At 36.4% G+C, this 22,362-nt stretch overlaps 2 protein-coding genes across 10 annotated transcripts in view; one reads left to right on the top strand and one right to left on the bottom strand.

The window, feature by feature from the left end:
* Positions 1 to 22,362, top strand: part of ASB3 (ankyrin repeat and SOCS box containing 3) — a 101,295-nt gene that overhangs the window by 14,974 nt on the left and 63,959 nt on the right. For 5 of the 8 annotated variants that reach the window (XM_048222640.2, XM_026486144.4, XM_044378137.3 and 2 more), the window contains exons 2-3: positions 12,612 to 12,820; positions 19,730 to 19,888. In XM_048222640.2, the coding sequence (XP_048078597.1) occupies positions 12,625 to 12,820; positions 19,730 to 19,888 (355 nt within the window). In that variant the 5' untranslated portion in view covers positions 12,612 to 12,624. The other 3 variants (XM_044378136.3, XM_057309479.1, XM_057309477.1) reach the window with 3 other exon arrangements.
* On the bottom strand, positions 322 to 8,938 carry CHAC2 (ChaC glutathione specific gamma-glutamylcyclotransferase 2). Of its 2 annotated transcripts, XM_026486155.4 has the most exons (3): positions 8,677 to 8,937; positions 3,079 to 3,114; positions 322 to 1,353 (listed from the first exon to the last, which is right to left on the bottom strand). In XM_026486155.4, the coding sequence occupies exons 1-3, from the start codon at positions 8,809 to 8,811 to the stop codon at positions 970 to 972; spliced, it is 555 nt and encodes a 184-aa protein (XP_026341940.2). In that variant the 5' UTR covers positions 8,812 to 8,937; the 3' UTR covers positions 322 to 969. The 2 variants fall into 2 exon arrangements, with proteins under 2 accessions (XP_026341940.2, XP_026341948.4); XM_026486163.4 differs by lacking the exon at positions 3,079 to 3,114 and having other exon boundaries at positions 8,677 to 8,938.

Below are 22,362 nucleotides of genomic sequence, written 5' to 3'. Positions count from 1 at the left end.
TAATGCACATTGAACTTTCCTATTTGAGTAGCATCATCGACACTATTAAGTGTTGAAAAAAACCCCAAAAAGCCTTTGTTTTGGTGACAAGATATAAGAAGGGGAAAAAAGCTGTGTAGCAAATGATCTGGTAATGCCACTTCAAACACCAGACTTTCATTATATTGTGTTTCTGTTAATTTGTAATATCGGAAAGGCCATCTCTCTTCAAGTTTCAGTATAAGATTCATACAAAGTGACTGAATGACACACCACATTGTTAGTGGACACGATTTGTATAATGTAATTTGTGCCTTTTTAGCCGAATGAGTTTTTTTCCATGTAGTAAAATGCATTTATTCAAAAAAAAGGAGAGGTAGAGTACATTATAATTCCAAGGAAATTTTTATATTAAAAATGCCACTCTTTTTGACTTACATTGGAAAGGGTCTCATTTAATACCTGAACAAGGAAATTGACAATGAAGGCTGAAATCTTGTCTAATTACCATATATTTCTAATTACACATTATTTTAAGCTTGTATATTTTAAACCATGGTTACACAATTATTGTATAGGAATATACTGAAGGTATTACCTTATTATATTTACTGGACTTTGGTTTAATTCTCTACAACTTCAAAATAGTATTGTGATACGAAACAACAGAATTATTTTTACTCTGATAAAAAAAAGCTCTGGACTGAGTCCTTCATTGTATTTTTCTAAAGAACTCACTTCCTATGAGCAAGTGATCAATATCATAGTTAGGAATTTTTTAACTGTATCCCAGTATTTTAAATATTTATGTGTTTCAGGATACATGAAATCAAACTGCACATTTTGATTATATCTTGACTACAACATTAAAAATAAATAAGACCTTCAAGTAAACATGTTTCCAAATCATATTGCCAGCGTGCAAGAAGCTGTAGCTTTTTTCTGAAGCCTAAAAGCTCTGCTTGTTTGGAAAGGTCAGCGATTAGGTCTTTATAAGCAGTTGAGGTTCTGTTTTCCTTCTAAACGTTCCTTTACTAATTTTTCTAAAGAGAAAAGATGCTCGTCTGCATCTTCTGGCACAAGGTTCCTCATAGAATTTGCAAGTTCAAAAAGATATTCTGTATTTCTTCCACTTGGACCAGAAGCATTAAAAATTTGTTCAGCAATGTCTTCTAGAGGTGCAGGACCAAGATAATTAGGATTATCACATGTTCCAATATATAGCAGCACAGTGAATGGTTTTGTTGTGGGATCTTTTGGATAAAAAATGACTGTTGTGGTCCTGTAGCCTCCTTTCTCTCTGAAGTCAAGGTATGCTTTTACTTCTTCTTCCTTTCCTGCTGGCAGTCTATAAGCAACACCCCAAACACAACCCTGTTGAAAAATGAAAATATAATATTTAGTATTTACAGGGCTAAAATAGGTGAAGATATGTTGTGCTCTAAGAAAGTATCTTGTATATTCTTAGAAGTCAGTGTAGTTTTGCTTAATTTAAAGTGCACCGAGAGGTACAAACTCAACAAAAGAGGCTGACATTTAGTATTCTGGATGGAGTAATTTACAAAGGATATTTGAAAGTTCCTGCAGTGAAAAAAATGAACAAGTAAAATGAACTTGCTATGGCCTTAAGTAGTTGATTACTTTCTTACAAAGCTTTTAAAACACAGAACCCTTTCTGCAAACAAGGGAACACCTGATACATAAAAAAGATAAGTGATGCTGAGCTCTAGCTGAAGCAGGTTGGGATATCAAAGCCCTTCCAGCCAGCACACAGCACTTACATCCCCTCACGTAGGCTTCAGAGTAGCTACAACACTCCATGAAGCAGTTTGGAAACTACTGCCCGTACCATTAGCAAAATGTTTATGGACTTAAAGCTTTAGAACTCTATTTTTAATGACCAAATGAACACCTGATATTTTTAATTGCAGTCCCACTAGTTAAAAGACATAATTTTAAAAAACTTAAAACAATGATAAGTAACCTAGTGTGCAAATAAATTATTCAAAATAAATAATTTTAAAATGCTGATTTCCTTCATTGTTTAGTTTGTTCACAAAGTATCAATAAAAACAATGTATTTTGGCTGCAAAGGTTTTGTGTGTGTGTGTGTTAATAAAATATCTGTGATATAAGCAGGATTTAGTTTGTAGTATAGATTTTCTAGTTTATTCACAATCTTTAATTATTAACTTTAAAAATTAAACTTTAGGTTGCTAAATATCTTCTTGAGTGAATTTAACATTCTGTAGAAACAAAGTGCTGTATATTAGCTTTAATTAAGAGTTACAGTTACCAGTTTGAAGCCTTTTTTTTTTTTTTTTTTAAAGTAGGCTCCATTCCCAACATGGGGCTTGTACTCAGGACCTTGAGATCAAGGGTCAAATACTGTACCAATGGGGCTAGCCAGGCACCCTGGAGCCATTTTTGTGTATGCTTTTCCTAATGCAAATTATCAAAGTATTTCATTTCACTGTTTCACTGTTATTCATGTGCTGTTGATAGCTGCTTGTTTTTTGTATATCAAAGTTCTTTCCAAAGTTAAATCCTTGACTTCAAAATATCAAAGTTTGTATCTATACATCAATGAAATGATGAAAATATTTAAGAAACAGAGTACTATCAGGTAATTATGTTTTCTAGTGCTCCAAACCTCTTTAAAAACCTATTATGCTATTAATAAAATTAGGCAATAAAGAAAGTGATAATTCCTGAGTGGGATTTTTGCTGAGAATAGTAGATTCCTAGCAAATGTGAGGAGTTTCAAGGGTTCCATTTGATTCTTAGTGGCAGTCTGGCTTTCTGAGGGCTTGGCTCCATTAATTCTTAGTCAATAAACTGAATAAGAAAAGAAAAATGAGAAAAAAAAAATGAGACTACATGCCATTTGGTTTTATTTTGTTGTCTACCTTGCAGTCTGCATTCCAACTTTTCCCAACAGTTCAAAAGAAATACAACAAATACAGAGAGGAATTCTAGACCTAGTGTTCAAACTGTCTGTGCTCACTGTTGATAAAATTGCATTGATTATTAACACTGAGAAACATCTCAACGTTTTATATGACTAAAGACATACAAAAAAGAATAATTGTACCATACCCCAGGATCTTCAACAAGAGTCACAACTCTTCCAGGCTGTTTTAAAAAAAGTAAAAAAAAAAAATTTTTTTTTCTGAATCAGTTTTCAACTAACGGAGCATTAGCAATTTATTGCTGACATGGAATATTTTAATTTCATTTGTTCATACTAAACACTTTCTTAGCACTTTTATGATAAATTTTCAAGTGGATTAATTAAGAAAATATACCTTATCCTTTCTAGAAAATACCCTTCAATTTGTGCATATTAGCTATATTATGTTCACTTAAAATTGATATATTAAAAGACACACCTGTGACTAAGGCTCATCTAAAATAAAAGGCAAAGGGAGAAGCAATTGTAAATAAAAGTTCTGGTCAGATTCCTATAGTTTTATTAGGGAACAAACATGCTCTTCCAGAGTGCTTTCCTCTAACAGGGAAGTGATTCTCAAACTTTAGTGTAGATCAAAATTATCTGGAGGGTCGATAAACATATTGCTTAGCCACAGTCCCAGAGTTTCTGATCCTGTAGGTCTGGAGCTCTCTGAGAATTTGCCTTTTTTTTTTTTTTTTTTTAAGTACACTTCCTACCTAGTGCCAAAGGCTATGTATCTATCGACATGATAGCATCATTAGTGAGAATGCTGAATTGTAAGCATTTTAACATTTCTGTTTTAATATATTTGCCCACTGTTCTGGCACATAGTGATCATAAATCATTCAGATATTTGTGTCATCTTCTTTGCTGTTTTTCTAGTCTTTGTCTATTTTTATAGGTAATTTGTAATAATGGAAAACATGGGATTTTGGATTATGTTTCTTACTTACTTATATTTTCTTGTTAGCCTTCTCATACATTTTAATAATGGCATACATAATATTGTATCATCAGTGAGCTGTAATTTAAGCATTTTTTTTTTTTGTTGGGCATTTAGATTTGACTTGTCATCTATTTAAGAAAATGCTACAATGAGGATACATATATTGATGTAGGTATTACCATATTACTTTCAACTTCAAAGTGAATTAGGAGCTATTTACTGAATACCTAGCTATGTTGTAGAGAAAATAAAACCTTGATTCTTGCTTTCAAGAGCTTATATTGTAATTCTGGAACATGAACTTAACATGTGAAGTGGAGAACACTTAAGGGCTAAGATATATGGTATGAGTGCAGTAAGAATTCTGAGTCTTGGGTGGTCAGAAAGGAAGACAAAATTCTGGCAAAAGGGCATAATTCACAAGTGTAGACCTAGAGGCAAGACTACACAGGCGAAGTGTCTGACTTTAGCAGATGTTCCCAATATATAGAGAAGATGATTCAGAAAGATAACTGGAGAAACAGGGTAGTCGGATTTGAAGAGCCAAGCAGTGGAGGTGAAGTTAGGGGACAGTGGAAAATAAGAAGCCATTGAAATGTGGGAGAAATAGGAAATTAAGAGCTACTGTAGCACTTGAGGAGCGCATGTCTGGTATGATAAAAGAAGTGTTTGGGGAAGATCGAGTGGTAAAGTGTGTAGTAGGCAAGTTAGAGTAGGAAGGAAGTAAACTCTTGAGTAAGAAATGTTAGTGGTCCAGGTGACAAGTTCTGTACCCCCCTTTTCCTTGTCTCCCCTCCTGTCCAGCCCAGTCATCAATTCTTGGTAGCTCTGTCTTTTGATTCTTCTGTATCTGGTGCCTCTGCATCCTTCAGTTGCTTCCTTGTGGACCTCACTGCCTGCCTCTAGTTTTGTTTACCTCAGGTTGTTCTCTTTTTGGCCCTGGAATGACTTTCTAGTGCAAAAATTGGGCCACTCACTCCTGTGCTTTGAATTTTTCAGGGTTGTAATATTCTACAGTAGAAAATAAAAATTCCTCAGCATGACTTAACTACAAACCTCATTTCTTACCACCTTCCCCTTCAGGCTGTACTGATTTATTTGTAACTTTTACAAACATTCATATCTTTGTATATACCAGTACTCAATGTGGAATGCCCTTCCTTTTGTATCTCTGGGTTATCCTCCTGCCATTCCATCCGTAAAGGCTTGGCTGACTCCCCAGGCAACTCTGTAGCAGCTCCTTCTCCTAAACTCTCATTTCTCCTTTTATTCACTTCCCTGTGGCACTTGTCAGGTATTGTTGTTTGCATAGGTGTCTCCTACTTGTATATGTCAGTGCTCAGTAGTAATTGTTGAGAGAGGGGGGAGTGGTAGAAAAGTCCTGGACTTGAGGTGGTGGCACTTGAAACAGAAAACATAGGGAATCATTTTAAGGGGCAATAAATGGATTCCCCGTGACTACTTACAGATGATACAGAAATGGACTTTTGGCACTACTGATAAATTTACTTGGGAATTTTTTCTTTTTTAAAGATTGATTTATTTTAGAGAGACAGCACGAGTGGGGGTAGGGGCAGAGGGAGAAGGAGAGAAAGAATCTCAAACAGACTCCCCACTGAGCAGGGGGCGGAGGCTGTGCAGATCTCACCACCCAGAGGTCATGACCTGAGCTGAAATCAAGAGTTGGATACTCAACCAACTGAGCACCCATGTGTCCCTTGGAAATATTTTCTAAAGCTTAAGCTTTTTGTCCCTAAAATAAATAGGTGTTATTGAGGACCAGTGTACATTTGTAAATCACATGAAAGCTTTTTTTGGGGGATTGAAACTAAAGAAGGGGTCTTTGAAGCTGGATAGGATTGGAGGATATTGTGAAATATGGGGCATTATGGGTGCTTTGAGTAATGAGTAATTTTTCTGATCTAGATCTAGTAAATGTTCACGATTATCTCTTGTGTTAAAATGATTCCTCTTTTTGAAATTGAAATATATTCTCTCTGCTGTGAAAAAATATTCACATTTAAATAAATGCTTAATTTGGTGAGATGCTGCCAGTTTTATTATATATAAATGAGATGCTTAATAAAACTTAGGAAGAAATTAAAGTTTAATGAAGCTAAAAAGAAAGCATAATTGAATAAAGCAAGTAGGTTTGGTATTTTTCCCACAAATGTCACATTGCAGTGTGTGGAAATGAGCCTAACATTTGTTTAATAATATCACATTTCATATGTAATGATGACTAACTTACTAGGAGCATATGTTGCTGTAAAAAACATAGTCCTATAAAACATCCATGTTATTCTTCTAATTTGCTGGCTATCTCTGTAGCCTTTTGTATTCTTGTTTGACAGTTAAGATTTATATAAAGCTGGTGATCCACTATAATAAAAAATGTTTAGTAAAATAATAATGTTCTTTCAGTTTTTTTTTTTTAACAGAACAGTATACTTAGAAATCGTTTGTTACTTAGACTTTCCTTTAATTTGCTATGATGGATCCTTTAAATAAAAGTAGGTGTAAAACTATTAGCCATTGCAGTCTCCCTGTCCCCTAACTTACCTGCCCTATATTTTAGTAAATTTTAGTAAAAAAAAAAAAACTGGCTTTTATAGCTCCTTTCTTCTTTTAAAGAATCATGAGCTGTTGCATTGACAACTTCTTATTGTTCTGTTCCGACAGTGTACATATCTCAGTGTGCCATACAACAGACGCATCATACATTTTGATTGAAACTAGAGTAGTAGGGGCACCTGGGTGGCTCAGCAGGTTAATAAGCGTATGCCTTCGGCTCAGGTCATGATCCTGGGGTCTTGGGATCAGCAGTATGTCGAGTCTGCTTCTCCCTTTCCCTCTGACCCCTGCTCCTGCTCTCACTCTTGTTCTGTCTCTCAAATAAATAAAAAGCTTAAAAAAAAAAAAAGAAACTAGAGTAGTAAAATATGCTATTTAAACCGTATTTATGGGACTCCAGGCTCAGTCGGTTAAGCGTAGGACTCTTGATTTCGGCTTAGGTCATGATCTCAGGGTGGTGAGATCAAGCCCCTCATCGGGCTCTGTGCTGGACATGCAGGCTGCAGGAATAAGGTTCTCTCTCTCTCTTCCCCCCCTCCCCAAATTCGTGCGCAGATGCTCTTTCTCTGTCTCTAAAAACAAGACAAAATAAACAAAAAACAAAACCATATTTGTAAGCATTTAACACTTAGCCATTAAAATTTGGAGACTGGGTTAAGGCTTTTCAGAATAGAAGTTTCAAGTGTTCATATCTGACAACTCAAAAGGCATTTTACTTCACTTAGAAGTTTTATTAACAAGTTTCATTTTATTTAACTCTTTAAAGTCTTAAATATTGTTTTATAACATTCTTTTTTTTTTAAATATTTTATTTTTAAGTAATCTCTACACACAAAGAGGGGCTCAAGTTTATAACTGCGAAATCAAGACTTGCATGCTCAACCGATTGAGCCGGCCAGGTGCCCCTGCTTTATAACATTCTTGAAGAAATTTTGGCCATGAAGTTTCTGTTGGCTTACCAATGTGCATTTGCCCTAAATTACTCCCCTGTTTTCAAATAATCTACCTACCTTAAAGCCAGATTCTAGCATTTTATATATTGTGTTTTTTTGGCTAATATTAACTTTTTTTTTAAGGATTTTATTTATTTGACAAGGAGAGAGACAGCGAGAGAGGGAACACAAGCAGGAGGGGGAGTGTGATTGCTCCCGCTGAGCAGGGAGCCTGAGGTGCGGCTGGATCCCAGGACCCTGAACCAAAGGCAGACGCTTAGGGACTGAGCCAGCCACACAGGCGCCCCTAATTTCTTTTTTAAAAAACAGTAAACAAGCTCATATAACTCTCCAGAGTACTTTAGAGAACATATAAACAATAACATTTTGTACCCTTCCAAAAGTTAGATTAACTAAAACACGTATTTAAGGTATCCAAATTGTTACCCAAAACTTAGTTTTCCTTGTGGATTGGTTGTTTTGCGCCCAATACAAGGCTGATTTGCATAAGCAGTGACCTGTTACTAGTTCTCTGTACACATATTTTGGGAGGAATGTCTTTGTATGACTGAAAAATGGATCGAAGAACTTATATTTCACATCCATAATTTAGACGAGAAACATTCAAATAATTCTGGATACAGTAATTGGTACTGTGTTACTCAAGTAACAAACCAGGAACTCATTTAACTTTGCCGGTACCTGACAACCGAAGTAAGTGATCAAAGTAGGCTCCTTAATAACCGGAGATAATTTTGGAAACTAGTTCTTCTGTGACCTTAGGTGTCATAAAATGAAACCTTTGGAAAGATACAAAGAAAACCCAGAAATAACTCTCGTTTAAACTGAAACCAATGAAAGTCGGCCAGAATGCAGAAATGCCAACAAATTTAACTGATAAAAAGTTGAATGTGCACGTTGATTTTGGTATTTCAACTCCGCCAAGATTGATTTTCCCGCCTTTTTTTTTTGGCAGAGCTTGCCAAGAGATGGGGCCCCCTCCCAGCACGTAAGCCTTGTGCGAGCTTGTGTGCTTGTGCCCACGTTTCTTGCTTCCTCAAGAAACTAACCACCCCGCGTCTCAAGTGGCTTCGGAAGGAGTGCCCTTGGTTTGGGAGAGAGGTAGGGGGCAGGTGGCCGAGGAAAATGGACAGATACAACAGCTTTATTCCTAACCCACTTGCTCATCCCTCAGAAACGTAGGGGTGTACGTCCAGCAAAGCTGAGCCAGGAGTTGGGGAGCGGCGCTCCGAGGGCAGTAAGGGTGGGGGGACTGGTTAGCGCCTCACCTTGCCGGGGACCCCGCGATGGTCGGTGCTTCCCTGCCAGAAGCGCCTGTTGTAGCCTGTGATGTATCCGACCATCTTGTCCTGATAAGGGAAGTCCACCTTCCAGATCAGGGACCCATAACCAAAAACCCACATTCTTCCCTTGCTCTTCCGCTGCGGCGGCGGTCGACCCTCTGCTGTGGTCTCTACCGTACCGACACCAGCGGGGATTGCAGCCTCGCCGACGCAAGTAACCGGCTGGGCGGGCGCAGGCGCAGTGGTCTCACGGCGTGCTGGGGAGCGCAAAGCACACTGGGACATGTAGTTCGAGGGGCGTCTTCCGACTGGGTCAGCATTATTTCGTTTCGTTACTTAGAGTATCAAGGATTAACCTTCCGTATGCTAAGCAATGGATTCTTTTGTAGTCTCTGCAACGCACCGTAACCTTCTGGTGCGCGTGTGCGGAGGACTACAATATCCACAATCCTTTCCTGGGATTTGTGGCTCTGAGATTGGAACTGTCCGCTTCTTTCGAACCGGTACAAGGAGAAGCGAAGCGCCTGGAGTCGCTGCTGGTATAGTCTAGATACCGGGAAGAGATATACGGGCACCGCGTTTGGCATGTAGGAGGACATTTTGTTCTTTGAAAACTGGGTTTCTGCCAATTTAGCAGTAGCCAGAGGAGCACAGACTGTGAGTGCCGTATTTGGCTTTACACTTAAAAAAAACAAAACAAAACAAAACAAAACAAACAACAAACTAACGCCAAAGACTTCTGCATGTGTGCTTTTCACATAAAGCAGAAAGTTTACCACAGAACTTTTACGTCTGCGAAAGAGCTACAGTTGTTTCAACTCACATTTAAATTTTACACGCAAAACGACCTTATTCATCTTTAGTATTCTCAGCAGCTCACTCAGAAAAGGGTAGGCAAAGGTTCTTGCCTCATGCACAGGCTTTGGAAGCGATATGTGGAACCTGAAATTGTATACAGAATTTGCGGTCTGTGTGCATTCTTCTCGGGGAGAAGCTTTATAGCTTTAAATGAGTTTCTCCAACAGGTCAAGATTGTAAAAAATGTTAAGACCTACTGGTTAGAACTACTGCTGCAGAATATTTTTTAGGAAACTCACTTGGGCCAGCATGGCTGTGTTTCTGTGTGTGAAAAGAGAAGCTTTAGCAAATTTCTTGTTCTTTCTTGAGGATTTCTGTTTCGTGGTCTTTAGCTACATAAAAGAATAAAAAAAAACCCAGATTCAAAGAGTATTATTTGAACTTTTAAGAAATTGAAAAATTTCAAACATACAGAAGAAATTTTTGGAAAGTATAGTAATCACTCATATACTCTCCACATGGATCCAATAATTGACATTTTGCCAGCTACTTTGCTTTTTTTTCTCTATATGTACTTTTTAATCTTAAAACATTTGAAGTAAGTTACATGTGTTATTTTTCACTGCTAAATACTTAGAGAATAAGGACTTTCTCCTAATAACCATAATGCCATTATCACATCTAAGAAAACTAACAAAATTACATCATCAAATATCTATTACGTAGTCAAATTTCCTTAATTGTCTCACAGTTGGTTTTTGTAGCTGATATTTTGATACTTTTTTCACCATCCAGGATCCGTTTAAGGTTTATACATCACATTTGGTTGTTTGACCTTGTTCTCATTTAGTTAAGAACATGCGAAGATTTTTATAAAAGGAGATGTTGCAGAGTGTATGCATGTTGGTATTAAGGGTTGAGTGGAGTGATTCTGCTATTATAATGCATTTCTTTTGGCTGCTTCTTCCCTTAAGCTCAAAGATATTACCAGTTCTGATGTTTTTTTTTTTTTTTTCAGGTTATTGCCTGTTAATCTAGATCCATTAATATTATTTGTAACTGTGAGAAAAGCCAGTAAAATTTGGAAAGGGATTCATACTTGTTTTTACTCAAATGCTGTTTTTTAATGTCTTTGGAGGGGTATTCTTATGAATGTTTGTGTTTTTCCTACATAGAAACAGTTTTTTTTTTTATTACATGAATATGCCATAAATTGCCATAAATATGTGGTCTGTTCTTTTTTGAGGAACTTGGACATAATGGCCTTAGCTGGAAATTAGTATCTTTCAACGAAGTGTAGCCTAGCATTCCAGATTCCCCGCAGTTTGGCCTTCAGCTACCTCTGTAAGCTCCTTTTCCTCCTGTTCTTTGTTTAGCTAATCTTCCTTCCAAAGTGAACTGATTGTTTCCCTTATTCACTGTCCCTTCTTCACCTTTGCTTGTTCATTTACATAATGTTGGTTGTGTTTCTTCTACCTGCAAATGCTCTTCTGCCCTTTTTCTCTTTGTCAGATCCTTCTGTACTTTAGGGCCCAGCTCACATCCCTCACAAGTTGAAATAGTTTCTCCCTTCTTTGACTACCCAGGGCTCTTCATCTGTACTTCTCTTGGAGCACTTTCTTCCTTTTGTTTTGAATAACATGTATTTATCATTTCTATGAGACTGTAAATAAGTCTGTGTCATCTTTATATCCGCCACATTGCTGATTAGCTAGTTGGTGCACAGTAAATAACCGTCAACTGCGTAATTAAATGTTCTGTAATAAATATCTTCACTTTCCTAGTAAGGGACCAGTTGATCCAATCAGATTAATCTATAGCTACTGTTAGCTGTTTGGCACACTATAGAATCAACTTATGCAGTTATAGCTTTATATTTAAATGTGACCGTGGATAAATTTAAATTTTCTACAGGAAATGCTGTGTACTTTCTTTTAACTTCTCCTTTTAAAGATTTTATTTATTTATTTGACAGAGAGAAAGAGAGAGCAAACACAAGCAGGGGGAGCCTCGGAAGGAGAGGGAGAAGCAGACTCCCCACCGAGCAGGGAGCCTGACATGGGGCTCCATCCCAGGACCCTGGGATCATGACCTGAGCTGAATGCAAATGCTTAACCGACTAAGCCACCCAGGCGACCCTTAACTTCTTTTAAACCTTCATTTTCTGGATAAATTATTTAGAATGTGGTTCTAGAAAGTTTTTCACTTGTATTGGACTAGACATGTTGGCATTTCCTGAACGACCTCCTAAGATCATTAGAAAAACTCAGGAAGGCTGGGCTAGGAGTTTTACTGAGAGGGACTGCCCTCCTGAGGTAACTCTTCCCCTGAGAATCCTGAACTTAGCCTCATGGTGTGATTAACAAGAAGCTGCCATTGTGAGAGCTATCATATACTGAGAGCTATACTGGGGGAACATGGAATGAACTTTGGAGGGAGATGATGAGGAAGAGACACTAATGCTGTCAAGAACTTTTTGGGCTGGTATAGGAAAGATGGACTCATTTTTTTATGATGCTCTTGTGCGTTTCAGTATATTCAGTATATTCCATCAGTGGGACTGTTTGATCAAGGAAAGCAAACATAAATGTGTAGCCCCTTTTGCAAAGGATCAGGAGAAAAACTACAATTTTACTTATCTTTGTTTTTTCCTTTGTTCATTCCTTTTCTAGCTTTTTGGGGGTTAGCTTTTTCCTGGAGAGGACTACAAATTAATTCTTGAGGCTGAGCATTGCGGTTAGTTAACAGAGTACATGTTTGGGATTAACTGGAGGTGTTTAGCTCCTTCATCCACAGAGTTCCAGTGAACGCACTTTGGTGGGTATGAACGGGAGCAGAAGCCTGCAGGAAGGAGCTGCTCAGACATTTCCAGTAGAATGATAGAACACTTAAAACTCTTGATATCTTTAATAAAAACATTGCAGGGAATCCCAAATCCCCAGAGACACTTCCTGGTTTAGACTCTAGCAGAGGCTGTGGCATGACGGGTCGCTTTCTCCACCTCAGGCTTTTCCTCAGCAGTCTGTGACAGATGCAGGACAGGCCTGCTTTGATCTGCTAATCTCTAGGAGTGCAGTGTTGTTTTATTGTCTATAGTGTTTTCTTTTTGTCTTGTTTTGTAGACTGGTCAGAAGAATGGATTTTACAGAGGCTTACTCTGCTACATGCTCCGCGGTTGGACTTGCTGCCAGGGAAGGCAATGTTAAAGTCTTAAGAAAACTGCTCAAAAAGGGACATAGCATTGATGTTGCTGATAACAGGGGATGGATGCCAATTCATGAAGCAGCTTATCACAACTCTGTAGAATGTTTACGGATGTTAATTCATACAGGTAAAGTAAATTCAAGGTATGGGAGGCTGGGCCTATAAGCCTGATTAATAAAACATAAAAAAATGGTAATATGTGATTTATTAACGGTAGTATTTGTTTTCCTTTTCTATGACTGTAAAAGAACTGCCTATGCATTATTAAGAATGGTAAGATTGCCTGCCTTGGGTTATAAGTATGGTGTTTCAGCTGGACATCTATAAATGTTGTTCTTGATATATAACTTGCTGTGCCTGGCCCATTTTTATTGTCTGAGCTCTTTAAATTAAGCTTTTGGTAGTTACAGTCATGTTTATTCCTTTTTCCTTTTCCAAACAAAAGGAACAATGTTACTGGAGCTGAGGGTGTGAGTGCTTTGGTTGAATTAGTCGTCTTTTTTTTTTTTTTTAAAATACTTTTCAGTTTCCTTAATTTCAGAAATCTTTCCAATTACTTTTTTTTTTTTTTTTAATCTGAGGTCACAGTAGAGAATAGGATAGACAAGGTCTCTGCCTTTATGGTGCTTATATTCCTGTCAGGGGAGACAGACAATACCTAAATAATTAAACAAGATAATTTCAAAATGTAAAGGTGTTGTGGAGAGGATAGAAGGGTAATGGGACAGAGAGTGGCCGTGTGCTATTGTGCCTCTCTTTCCAACTCTGCATTCAGTTGACTTCGTGCTTCTTACCTGAAATCAGTCAAGTGGGAATATTTACATGGCAGAAATCAGCCAATGCTTTAAACCAAAGCTGAAAATTTGGGGTTTTTTTTCCCCTTTCTGAGAGCCAGTGATACATTTGTCAGTTCACTATTGAGAAAAGGACTCTGTAAAAGGGACTAAATGAGAGATTGTGACAGAAGATGGTAGGCCAGTGTGAGGGGTGCATAATGGTGAGCGAGCACTGCTTTGTAACAGTCATTGTACTAGATGCTTGATTTATATTATTTAATATGTACCAAACAGCTCTTGAGGCATTGTTATCCCCATTTTATTAATGAGAGGTTTACCAAGGCTCAGAGAAGTTGACTTGTCCAAAGATTATTTAATAAACTAGAACCCATTTCTCTCTGATTCTAAAGCCCACTGGTTTTCACTATGGCATGCTTCCAACATTTAATCAAAGTACACGTTTTTAGCATTTAGTTAATTTAAACTGAGATTGAGTATAACTGTTGTAACACTCAGTGAACTGTTTACATTTCATTGATCATGGGAATTCCGTTTCTTCTTCCCTATGTACTTGTCATCACAGGTATAGCTACTCAAAATTTAGACTTCTGGTGTTCATCAGAATTACTAACTCATGGCTTCATGGTTGGGAAAGGAAATAATCCTTCCATTTTATTTTTGGCATTGATTTTTATTTGTTTTCTTTTAAGGAATGAGGAATGGCAAGGCTAAATTCCCCCAATCATAATACAGGAAGTTTGTTATGACTGCTAGGCACATGTTCTAGAGTCTGTTATAGTTGACTGTTAAGAGATATTAGAAAAATAGAATTTATGCCTCAAATTTTAAAAACTTTGATATGTGTTTTCAGATTTGTTTGAAGTTAATTCTATAGCTTGAGTTCCCAGACCATCTCTAGTGATAAATAAAGGCATGAATTTAAATACTCTTTTCTAGTCAGAAAGATCATTCCCAATATAATGTTATTTCTCCCCACACCAGAACAGTATTGTTTATGTTACAGTTTTTTTCCCTATAGCTGCAGAATAAACTTAGGCATGTTTTGATTAAATGTGTTTGAATCGGCTATTCAAGTCATCTATGTTTTCTGTCAGAAATTTTAAGTATCACCTTCATTTTTAATGACTATTCTTTTTTAGGCTTGATGTTTCTGAAGGATAAGATAGCCACACATAGTTGATTATGTGAATAGTTGATATAAATGGTCAAATAAAATGTTCTCACTGTATTTTTATTAGAGTTCACTGTTATGAAATAAACTTCAGATAAATCTGGTTTACACGTAGTTTTTACACAAGGATTAGAAAGTAGGGTGTGCAGAGACTAGGAAGCAGCTGTATGACTTGTTTTTGGAGGAGGTGACATTTTGGTCTCAGTCTTCCATGACTTTGGTTGTTCTCTGTAGTTGGAACTAATGTCCAAAATTCTATCGGATCTGATTATTTAATTCACTAACTAGAAAAAAATCAGAATGAGGCAGAAAGGCTATATAGCCTATTGGTCACTTTAAAAAATGTTTTATGTGTTCTTATGGCCCATCTTCCCTTTTGTAAATTAACTAAAGTCCCTACTTTATTCAGTCCATACTTTTATTTTTATTTTATTTAATATTTGTTTATTTAATTAAAAAAAGATTTTATTTATTTGTCAGAGAGAGAGTGCACAATCAGGGGGAGCAGCAGGCAGAGGGAAAAGCACGCTCCCTGTTGATTAAGGAGCCCAGTGTGGGACTTGATGCCAGGACCCTGGGATCATGATGTGAGCTGAAGGCAGATGCTTAACTGACTGAGCCACCCTAGTGTCCCTAGATTCCCTCCCTTTTAAAAAGATTACAATTTAAACTCATCTGGATGACTCAAGTTCAGGAACATTGACCAGTGAGGAATGGTAGCTGACTACTTTGTAAAAGGTCTAGCTAGCCTACAGCTACATGTGAGGATGTATTTTAAAATGATGATGAAGTACAGAGGGTTTTAGTCTTGAGGAGTGAAGTAAGATCTTTTCTGCTTATTGGTGATAGTGATATCTTTATATCTGTACCAGTTAACTCGGTATTATGGGTTAATCTTAGAAGTTTCCAAAGCAAGTTTGACATTGCTGTTATTCTTTATACTTGCTATACCTGTGTTTTATTTAATTCATAACTCTCTTGTCCTTTGTAGCTCTGCTGATATACATATGGTATACATTAAAGTGTCTTTTATTATATAATTTCTGTCTCCTTGAACTTCATTTAATATTAGTGAACGGCCAGAGATTCTTAAAACATGCCTTTTATTAGTGTACTAAAGTTATGAAAGTGCTCAGGCCTACACAAAAAGAATGGAAGCATCTTAGATATTTAGAAAGGTTTTGATTTACTGTCTCTTCAGTTTAGATCCAGAATCTAGCCTAAGAATCATACATGGTCTTCTCATTCAAGTTGGAGAAGAGCGTTCAATTGTGGTATGGATTACTTAGAAATTTAATATGCATGTATAGTTTTTCACTTTAACTTTCTATTTAAAGTATTAATATAAATAACAAATTTGCTTGTCTTCTTTCCTGTATTGGAAGTTTATATAATAGATACTGAGATTTCATGCATCTATTCATCTTGGAGGACAATAATCTTCAGTGGCAGTTAATCATGCAATTCAGTATTAAACCACTTACCGACTAAAGGTCACTTTAAGTCTTGTACTTGTAGCATATCACTAACAAGTATTTTTTTTTAATAAAGATTTTATTTATTTATTTGACAGAGAGCAAGCACAAGTAGGGGAAGGAAGCAGCAGGCAGAGGGAGAGGGAAAAGCAGGCTCCCTGCTGAGCAGGAAGCCCAATCCCAGGGCCCTGGGATCATGACCTGAGCCGAAGGCAGCTGCTCAACTGACTGAGCCATCCAGGCGCCCCTCAAATAAACAAATCTTTAAAATGGTGTTTTGGAGACTTTCCCAAATTTCTAACAACTGTGCCAGTACATAAGTATTGTAATTCTGTTGAACCCCTGTGAGGGTTTAGGCCAGCTGTTTTATCTGTTTTACTGTTTCGGAACCTGTGCTTCAGAGAGTTTGAGTCATTTACCCAAACGGTAATCCAAATAGAATTGGTGGAGCCAGGATTGCAGCCCAAATCTTCTAACTCCAAATCCATTATGTTTGCCAAACCATGTTAGTTTCCTGGTCCAGTGGTTTTAGAGTTAGCTACTTAAATGTATCTATTTTTTCTTTAGGTAAAATCTTTTCAGATCTCAATTCAGTAGTTAACTGACTTCACTGTTTTTTGTCCTGAGAAGTGCGTTTTTTTTATTTCGTAGGTAATTGCACAGGTGTTTTTGTTTCCCTTCCCTAAGATGGGTGTGTGCACAAATCACTAAGGGTGGTCCTCACTCAGGTGGGAATTCAGCTCCCTTCCTTGAGGGGGGTGTATCTACATAAATTATATGGAATTTTTCTGATATTTAGAATATCTCCTGTCTTCCATTTATTCAATCATTTATATCTGCCAGGACTCATGTATTAATTTTATATATTGGGTTATTATTGAATATGATGTTACTTATTTTATTGCTCAGATTGTTCTAGCTTTTGTCGTTGAATGCCATTTCAGATTGGCTCTTGTGTTTCATTGACATGCCCCCATGTTTTTATTTTTTTAAAGATTTTATTTATTTGAGAATGAGACAGTGAGAGAGAGATTGAGAAGGAGCAGGGGGAGGGGCAGAGGGAGAGGCAGACTCCCTGCTGAGCAGGGAGCCTGAGAAAAGGCTGCATCCCAGGACCCTGGGATCATGACCTGTGCCAAAGGCAGACGCTTAACCATCTGAGCCACCCAGGCACCCCCTCCCCCGCCCCCCACACTCCCCTCTCCATGTTTTGTTTTTTTGAGCACTTTTTAAACTTGCTGAACCTGGAAGATGTTCCAGGCTCATTTTGTATGTTCTTTGTGCCAGCCCTACAATCAGCCATTTTCTTAAGAGCCCTGGTTCCTTTTATTGGAGAATGGTACTCAAAATTAAGATCTGGGCACTGAGTGTGCTTATGGCTCCTGGCACGTCTTTATTTTTAAGCCCCTTTAGCAGACAGAGCTAGGAAATGTATTTATTATGACCCCTGTATATACACATACTTAAAAGTATTTCTGTCTGTCCATCTGTATCTGTATTACAGCTAAATACAAGTTCATACTGATGTCTGGATTCTAATCCCGTATCGTGGTTCATTCTAGCCTTCTTCCTTTACTTCTCTGTAACCTCCCTTTCCAAAAGTGAGACCATCACTAGCTACCATACATTCATTTGCTTATCCGATTTATTGTACACATATAGTGGTTTCAGAATTGTTAATCTTTTTCCCTATGAAAAACAACTTTACCAACGAGACTGTAGTGCGTATGTACACTCCTTTTGTCTTTAGCCTTACGGTTTCTAGTCACGATGAAACCATTTTCTAAAGCGTCATCCATTTGTAATCCAGTTAGATGCTTTTGTCACAGCCCCCATTCTATCCTGAGATTTCCCCACTGCCCCTTCCTGGTTGGTTTTTGTTTTTTTTTTAATTGCATACATTAGGTAAGGTTCACTCTGTGTGCCGTATAGTATTTTAAATGGCTAGGATTAAGCCTTATCTCTTTTTCTTCTTTCCCAGTGGAAGAGAACATCCTTCTTTTCTAAAAGAAGGTTCCTCAGCATCTGACCCAACATTGGCCTAGGTTGGCTACTGTTCAGCCATCATCTCTTTGCCTCTTTTTGCTTCTGCTGGCTCCTCCTCCTCCTCTCCCTCATGGGTACCCTCCTCTGCCCTTGTGTCAATGCCACATTATTTTACTTATTCTAACTTTAAGGCCCGGTTTAGTATATAGAGTAAGTCTAGTCTCCTCTCAGTACTTGCTTTCTTTATTTTTCTAACTTCTTTTTTATTCTTATCTGCCCTCCCCTACCCCTATGAACTTCGGTCACTTTACCAAGTAAACCAGCTAACCAAACAACAGCCAGCTCTTTTGGCATTTTGATTAGAATTATAATAAATTTATTAATTATTTTGGGAAGAATGAGCATCTTTGTAATATTCAGATTTCCCATTTGGAGCTCTCTGTGTATCTATATATATATCTTTGTGTTCCTAGTTTTTGTCTTAACCTTATAGTTTTGTGGATATCTGAATATTAGTTTCTCACTAATCTGGGAGACACTGTTTTTGTGATACAAACATTAAAAATATAACTGTTCTATCTTGCGATTTAGTTGAGCATATGTAAAGTTTGGGCTTTTTAAAAAAGTATGCTTACAAGCTGTTATTTGAATATTATTATATTTTTGCCAATTTCATCAGTGAGTTACGTTATAAGAATTACTTAAAACAGATGATTATTTTAGTCAGGAGCATTAGTTTTAAGCCTGGTGTTTCAAGAAAACATTGCTTAAAGTTTAAAAAAAAATTTTATAGCCTCAAAATGCCTTCACCATTCACCTTAACAGACCATTCTTTTATTGTGGGTTTAGAATTTTATTGTTTTGGGAGTAAAGGTAAGGAAATCACTTTTCAAAGTGACTTTATAGCCTCAAGGTGACTTCAATATTCTATTTTGCTGTGGAGTTACAAAATTTTAATGTAGACATTATTTACATAATTATAATGTTACCAGAACTGTGAGATTTTCATAACAATAAACCCCAAAAACCTTAAGGTAAATTAATTCATAAGTTTCTTAGAAGTTGTATGTTTGATTTCTTTGGAGTGCATTTTATTTTAGAAATGCAATCTTCATTAACTATTAGACTGTAGTCTTAGGTTAGTAAAGGAGTATTTTAAACTACCTTCATTTTACTAGTTGAGTACAAGAAGGTAATGCTTGAGATGAGACCAATTTCTCCCATAGAAACTTAGAAATTAAAAAAAATCAAATTTATTAATGTTTCAGTATATCTTGCTTAAGCAAATATTTGGTGCTACATCCTCTTCACATCTTGCTTTTGTGTTACCTTTCAACTCCTGCCACCCCCCTTCCCCTACCCACCAAAAATTAGAGAATAGAAAATGAGTTTGCGGGCAGAATTTGTATCTTAAGAATACCAGAGAGCTTTTCATACCATGACCCCTGTAGAACTTTTTTCTTGATTTTCTAGAGAGTTTTAAACTCAGACCTCCCATTTATAATTATATTTAAATATTTAATTAAATTCTTCTTGGAATCTTTGCTTTTTAATCACAAGAAATAGCAGCAATATTTCCCAGTTAACATTTTTTTATTTTTACATAGATTCATCTGAAAACTACATTAAGACAAAGACTTTTGAGGGCTTCTGTGCATTACATCTTGCTGCAAGTCAAGGACATTGGAAGATTGTACAGATTCTTTTAGAAGCTGGGGCAGATCCTAACGCAACTACATTAGAGGAAACCACGCCACTGTTTTTAGGTGAAGTATGCTATTTTTGGTACAGATGTAATTGTTTATTTTTTATTTTTATTTTTTGTTAAAGAAACTAAACTTAATTTCCCCCCAAGCTTTTGTACTTACAGTGTTTTCCTTTGCAAACAATTATAATTGCCATTTCTTCGATTTTGAAACCGAAAAGGTATCCCTATTGTTTTCCACCCTTGGGTGTTAGCATCTGGAAATATTTTTAAACATTTATTTAAAGTTGTAAAATCTGTTCTGAATTGTAGTCACCATCATTGTTGTTCTCAGTATTGTTCTGAAGACTTTGGCTAGCTTAAATTGCGGCAGTAGTTACAAGGTTACCTGTGAATGTTTTGTTTGCTTTTGCTTTATCTTTGTATTAAGAATTTGAGGTTTTATGGAAGAAATCACCAGCTAATCCTTTAATGCCAGTTAATTTGTTGCCTATATAGATCACTATTCAGACGTGTTCAATTATGGACTATTTTTAATTTCCTTAAGGACAAAGGTCAAATTCTAAAGGGCACACTTCCACTACCTTTTTTTCTTCTCTTCCTGCTCTTGATCCTATTTTTCCTCCCTTTGATCCTTTTTGTCTTTAGGGACATTGTGGCCCATAAAGTTTAGTGGAACATGAGAAAATTAAGAGAATAAAACATTTGTGTAGCATCAGTATATCTGGACTACAATTTTGGTCCTACCATATGTAATTTGTATGTACACTTACTTGCTGTACTTTAGTTTCCTCACTTGTAAAATGAGAGTATAGTAACTACATAGTTTTTATTGGACTGAGAATAAAATGAGGTGCCAATGAAAGTACTTTATTTCTTTTGAGTATAATGTATACTTAAAATTTATATATAGTAAAAGTTATTCTTTTTAGTATATAGTTCTGTGAGTTTTGATTTGTGCATAAAATTGTGTAATGACAGTAATAGTCAAGACACAGAACAGTCCCATCGCTTCCCAGCCCCCCAAATTCCATCATGTTATTTTAATTTCATGCTGCCTATTTTTAATCAGCCTTCTTTCTAACAACCACTGATCTATTTTTTCTTCCTATGTTTTGCTTTTTTGCAAAATGTCATAAATATATATAGAATAATACAACAAGTAACCTTTGAGGCTGACTTCTTTCATTTAGCATAATGCTTTAGGGATTCATACATGTCGTATTATCAAGAATTCATTCCTTTTTGTTGCGAAGTAGAATTCCATGATATGAATGTACCACAATTTATCCATTTACTGGTTGATAGACATTTGAGTTGTTTTCAGTATTTGGTGATTATGAATAAATTGCTACAAACATTTGCATGCAGATTTTGTATGAATGTAAGTTTTAATTTCTCTTGTATTAATGCCTAGGATTGTTGAGGCATGTGGTAAGTGTATGTTTAACTTTGTAAAACAATTCTGAAGTTTCTTAAAAAGTGACTATACAGTTTGCATTCCCTCCCTCCAGTAATGTTTGGTAGCTTCAGTTGCCCCACCTGCTCAGCAACAATTAGTATTGACAAATTTTTCTTTTTTGCTTTTAGTGACGTCTCATTGTGGTTTTAGTTGGCACTTTTCCTGGTTGCTAATGATGTTGAACATCTTTTCATGTGATTATTTGCCATCTTTCCTTTTTGTCACCCATTACTTTTGTATTTAGACCTTTCGTTTTGAAATAATTTCAGACTTTTGGAAATGTTTTCATAGTACAAAGGACTCTTAGAGTACTTTTCACCCAAATCTTGTTCTTTTGCTGTGTTCACATCATGATTTTCTTTCTTTCTCTGTATTTATTTGTGTATTTTTCTGAACCCTTTGAGATTAAATTGTAGACATAATGCTTCTTTACCTATAAATACTGCAGTATGAGTTTCCTAAAAGCAATGAAATTGTCTTATATGACTGTCATATAATCAAAATCCTGATCAAAATCAGGAAGTTAACATTGATACAGATTTGTTATTTAATCTCCAGTTCCTAATCAATTTTGCCAGTTGTTCCACTAATGTCCTTTGTAACAACAATAACAAAATTCGTTAGTCCAGGATCATTTGTTAAATTTAGCTGTTATGTCTCATGTCCCTTTAGCCTCCTGTAATTAGGAACAGATTTTCACTCTTTATCTTTTATGAGTTTAACTTTTTTTTTTTTATTTTAGCATTTTTGAAGGGTTCAGGTCATTTATTTTGTACAGTGTTTTCCAGTTTGGGTTTGTCTGATGTTTTTTCTTGATAAAATTCTGGTTATGCATTTTTGGCAGGAATATCAAAGAAATGAAATGGTATCTTAGTATATCTTATCAGGAAGAATATGACCCATTACTGGTGATGTTAATATATGAAAGTATTTTGAATAGGTAAAATGCATAATTACGAAGATGTTTCATGGAAGCCTTGCTGTAATATGGTTCGTGTTTCCTTGAGGGGAGATTGCTTTTTTATATAAGGTTTTTTTTTTTTCACATGCACATTTAACCCACTTTGGATATT

Source organism: Ursus arctos, unplaced genomic scaffold (assembly GCF_023065955.2).
Source record: "Ursus arctos isolate Adak ecotype North America unplaced genomic scaffold, UrsArc2.0 scaffold_8, whole genome shotgun sequence".
NCBI classification, from domain to species: Eukaryota; Metazoa; Chordata; class Mammalia; order Carnivora; family Ursidae; genus Ursus; species Ursus arctos.
This window is presented reverse-complemented; position numbering and strand designations above follow the sequence as displayed.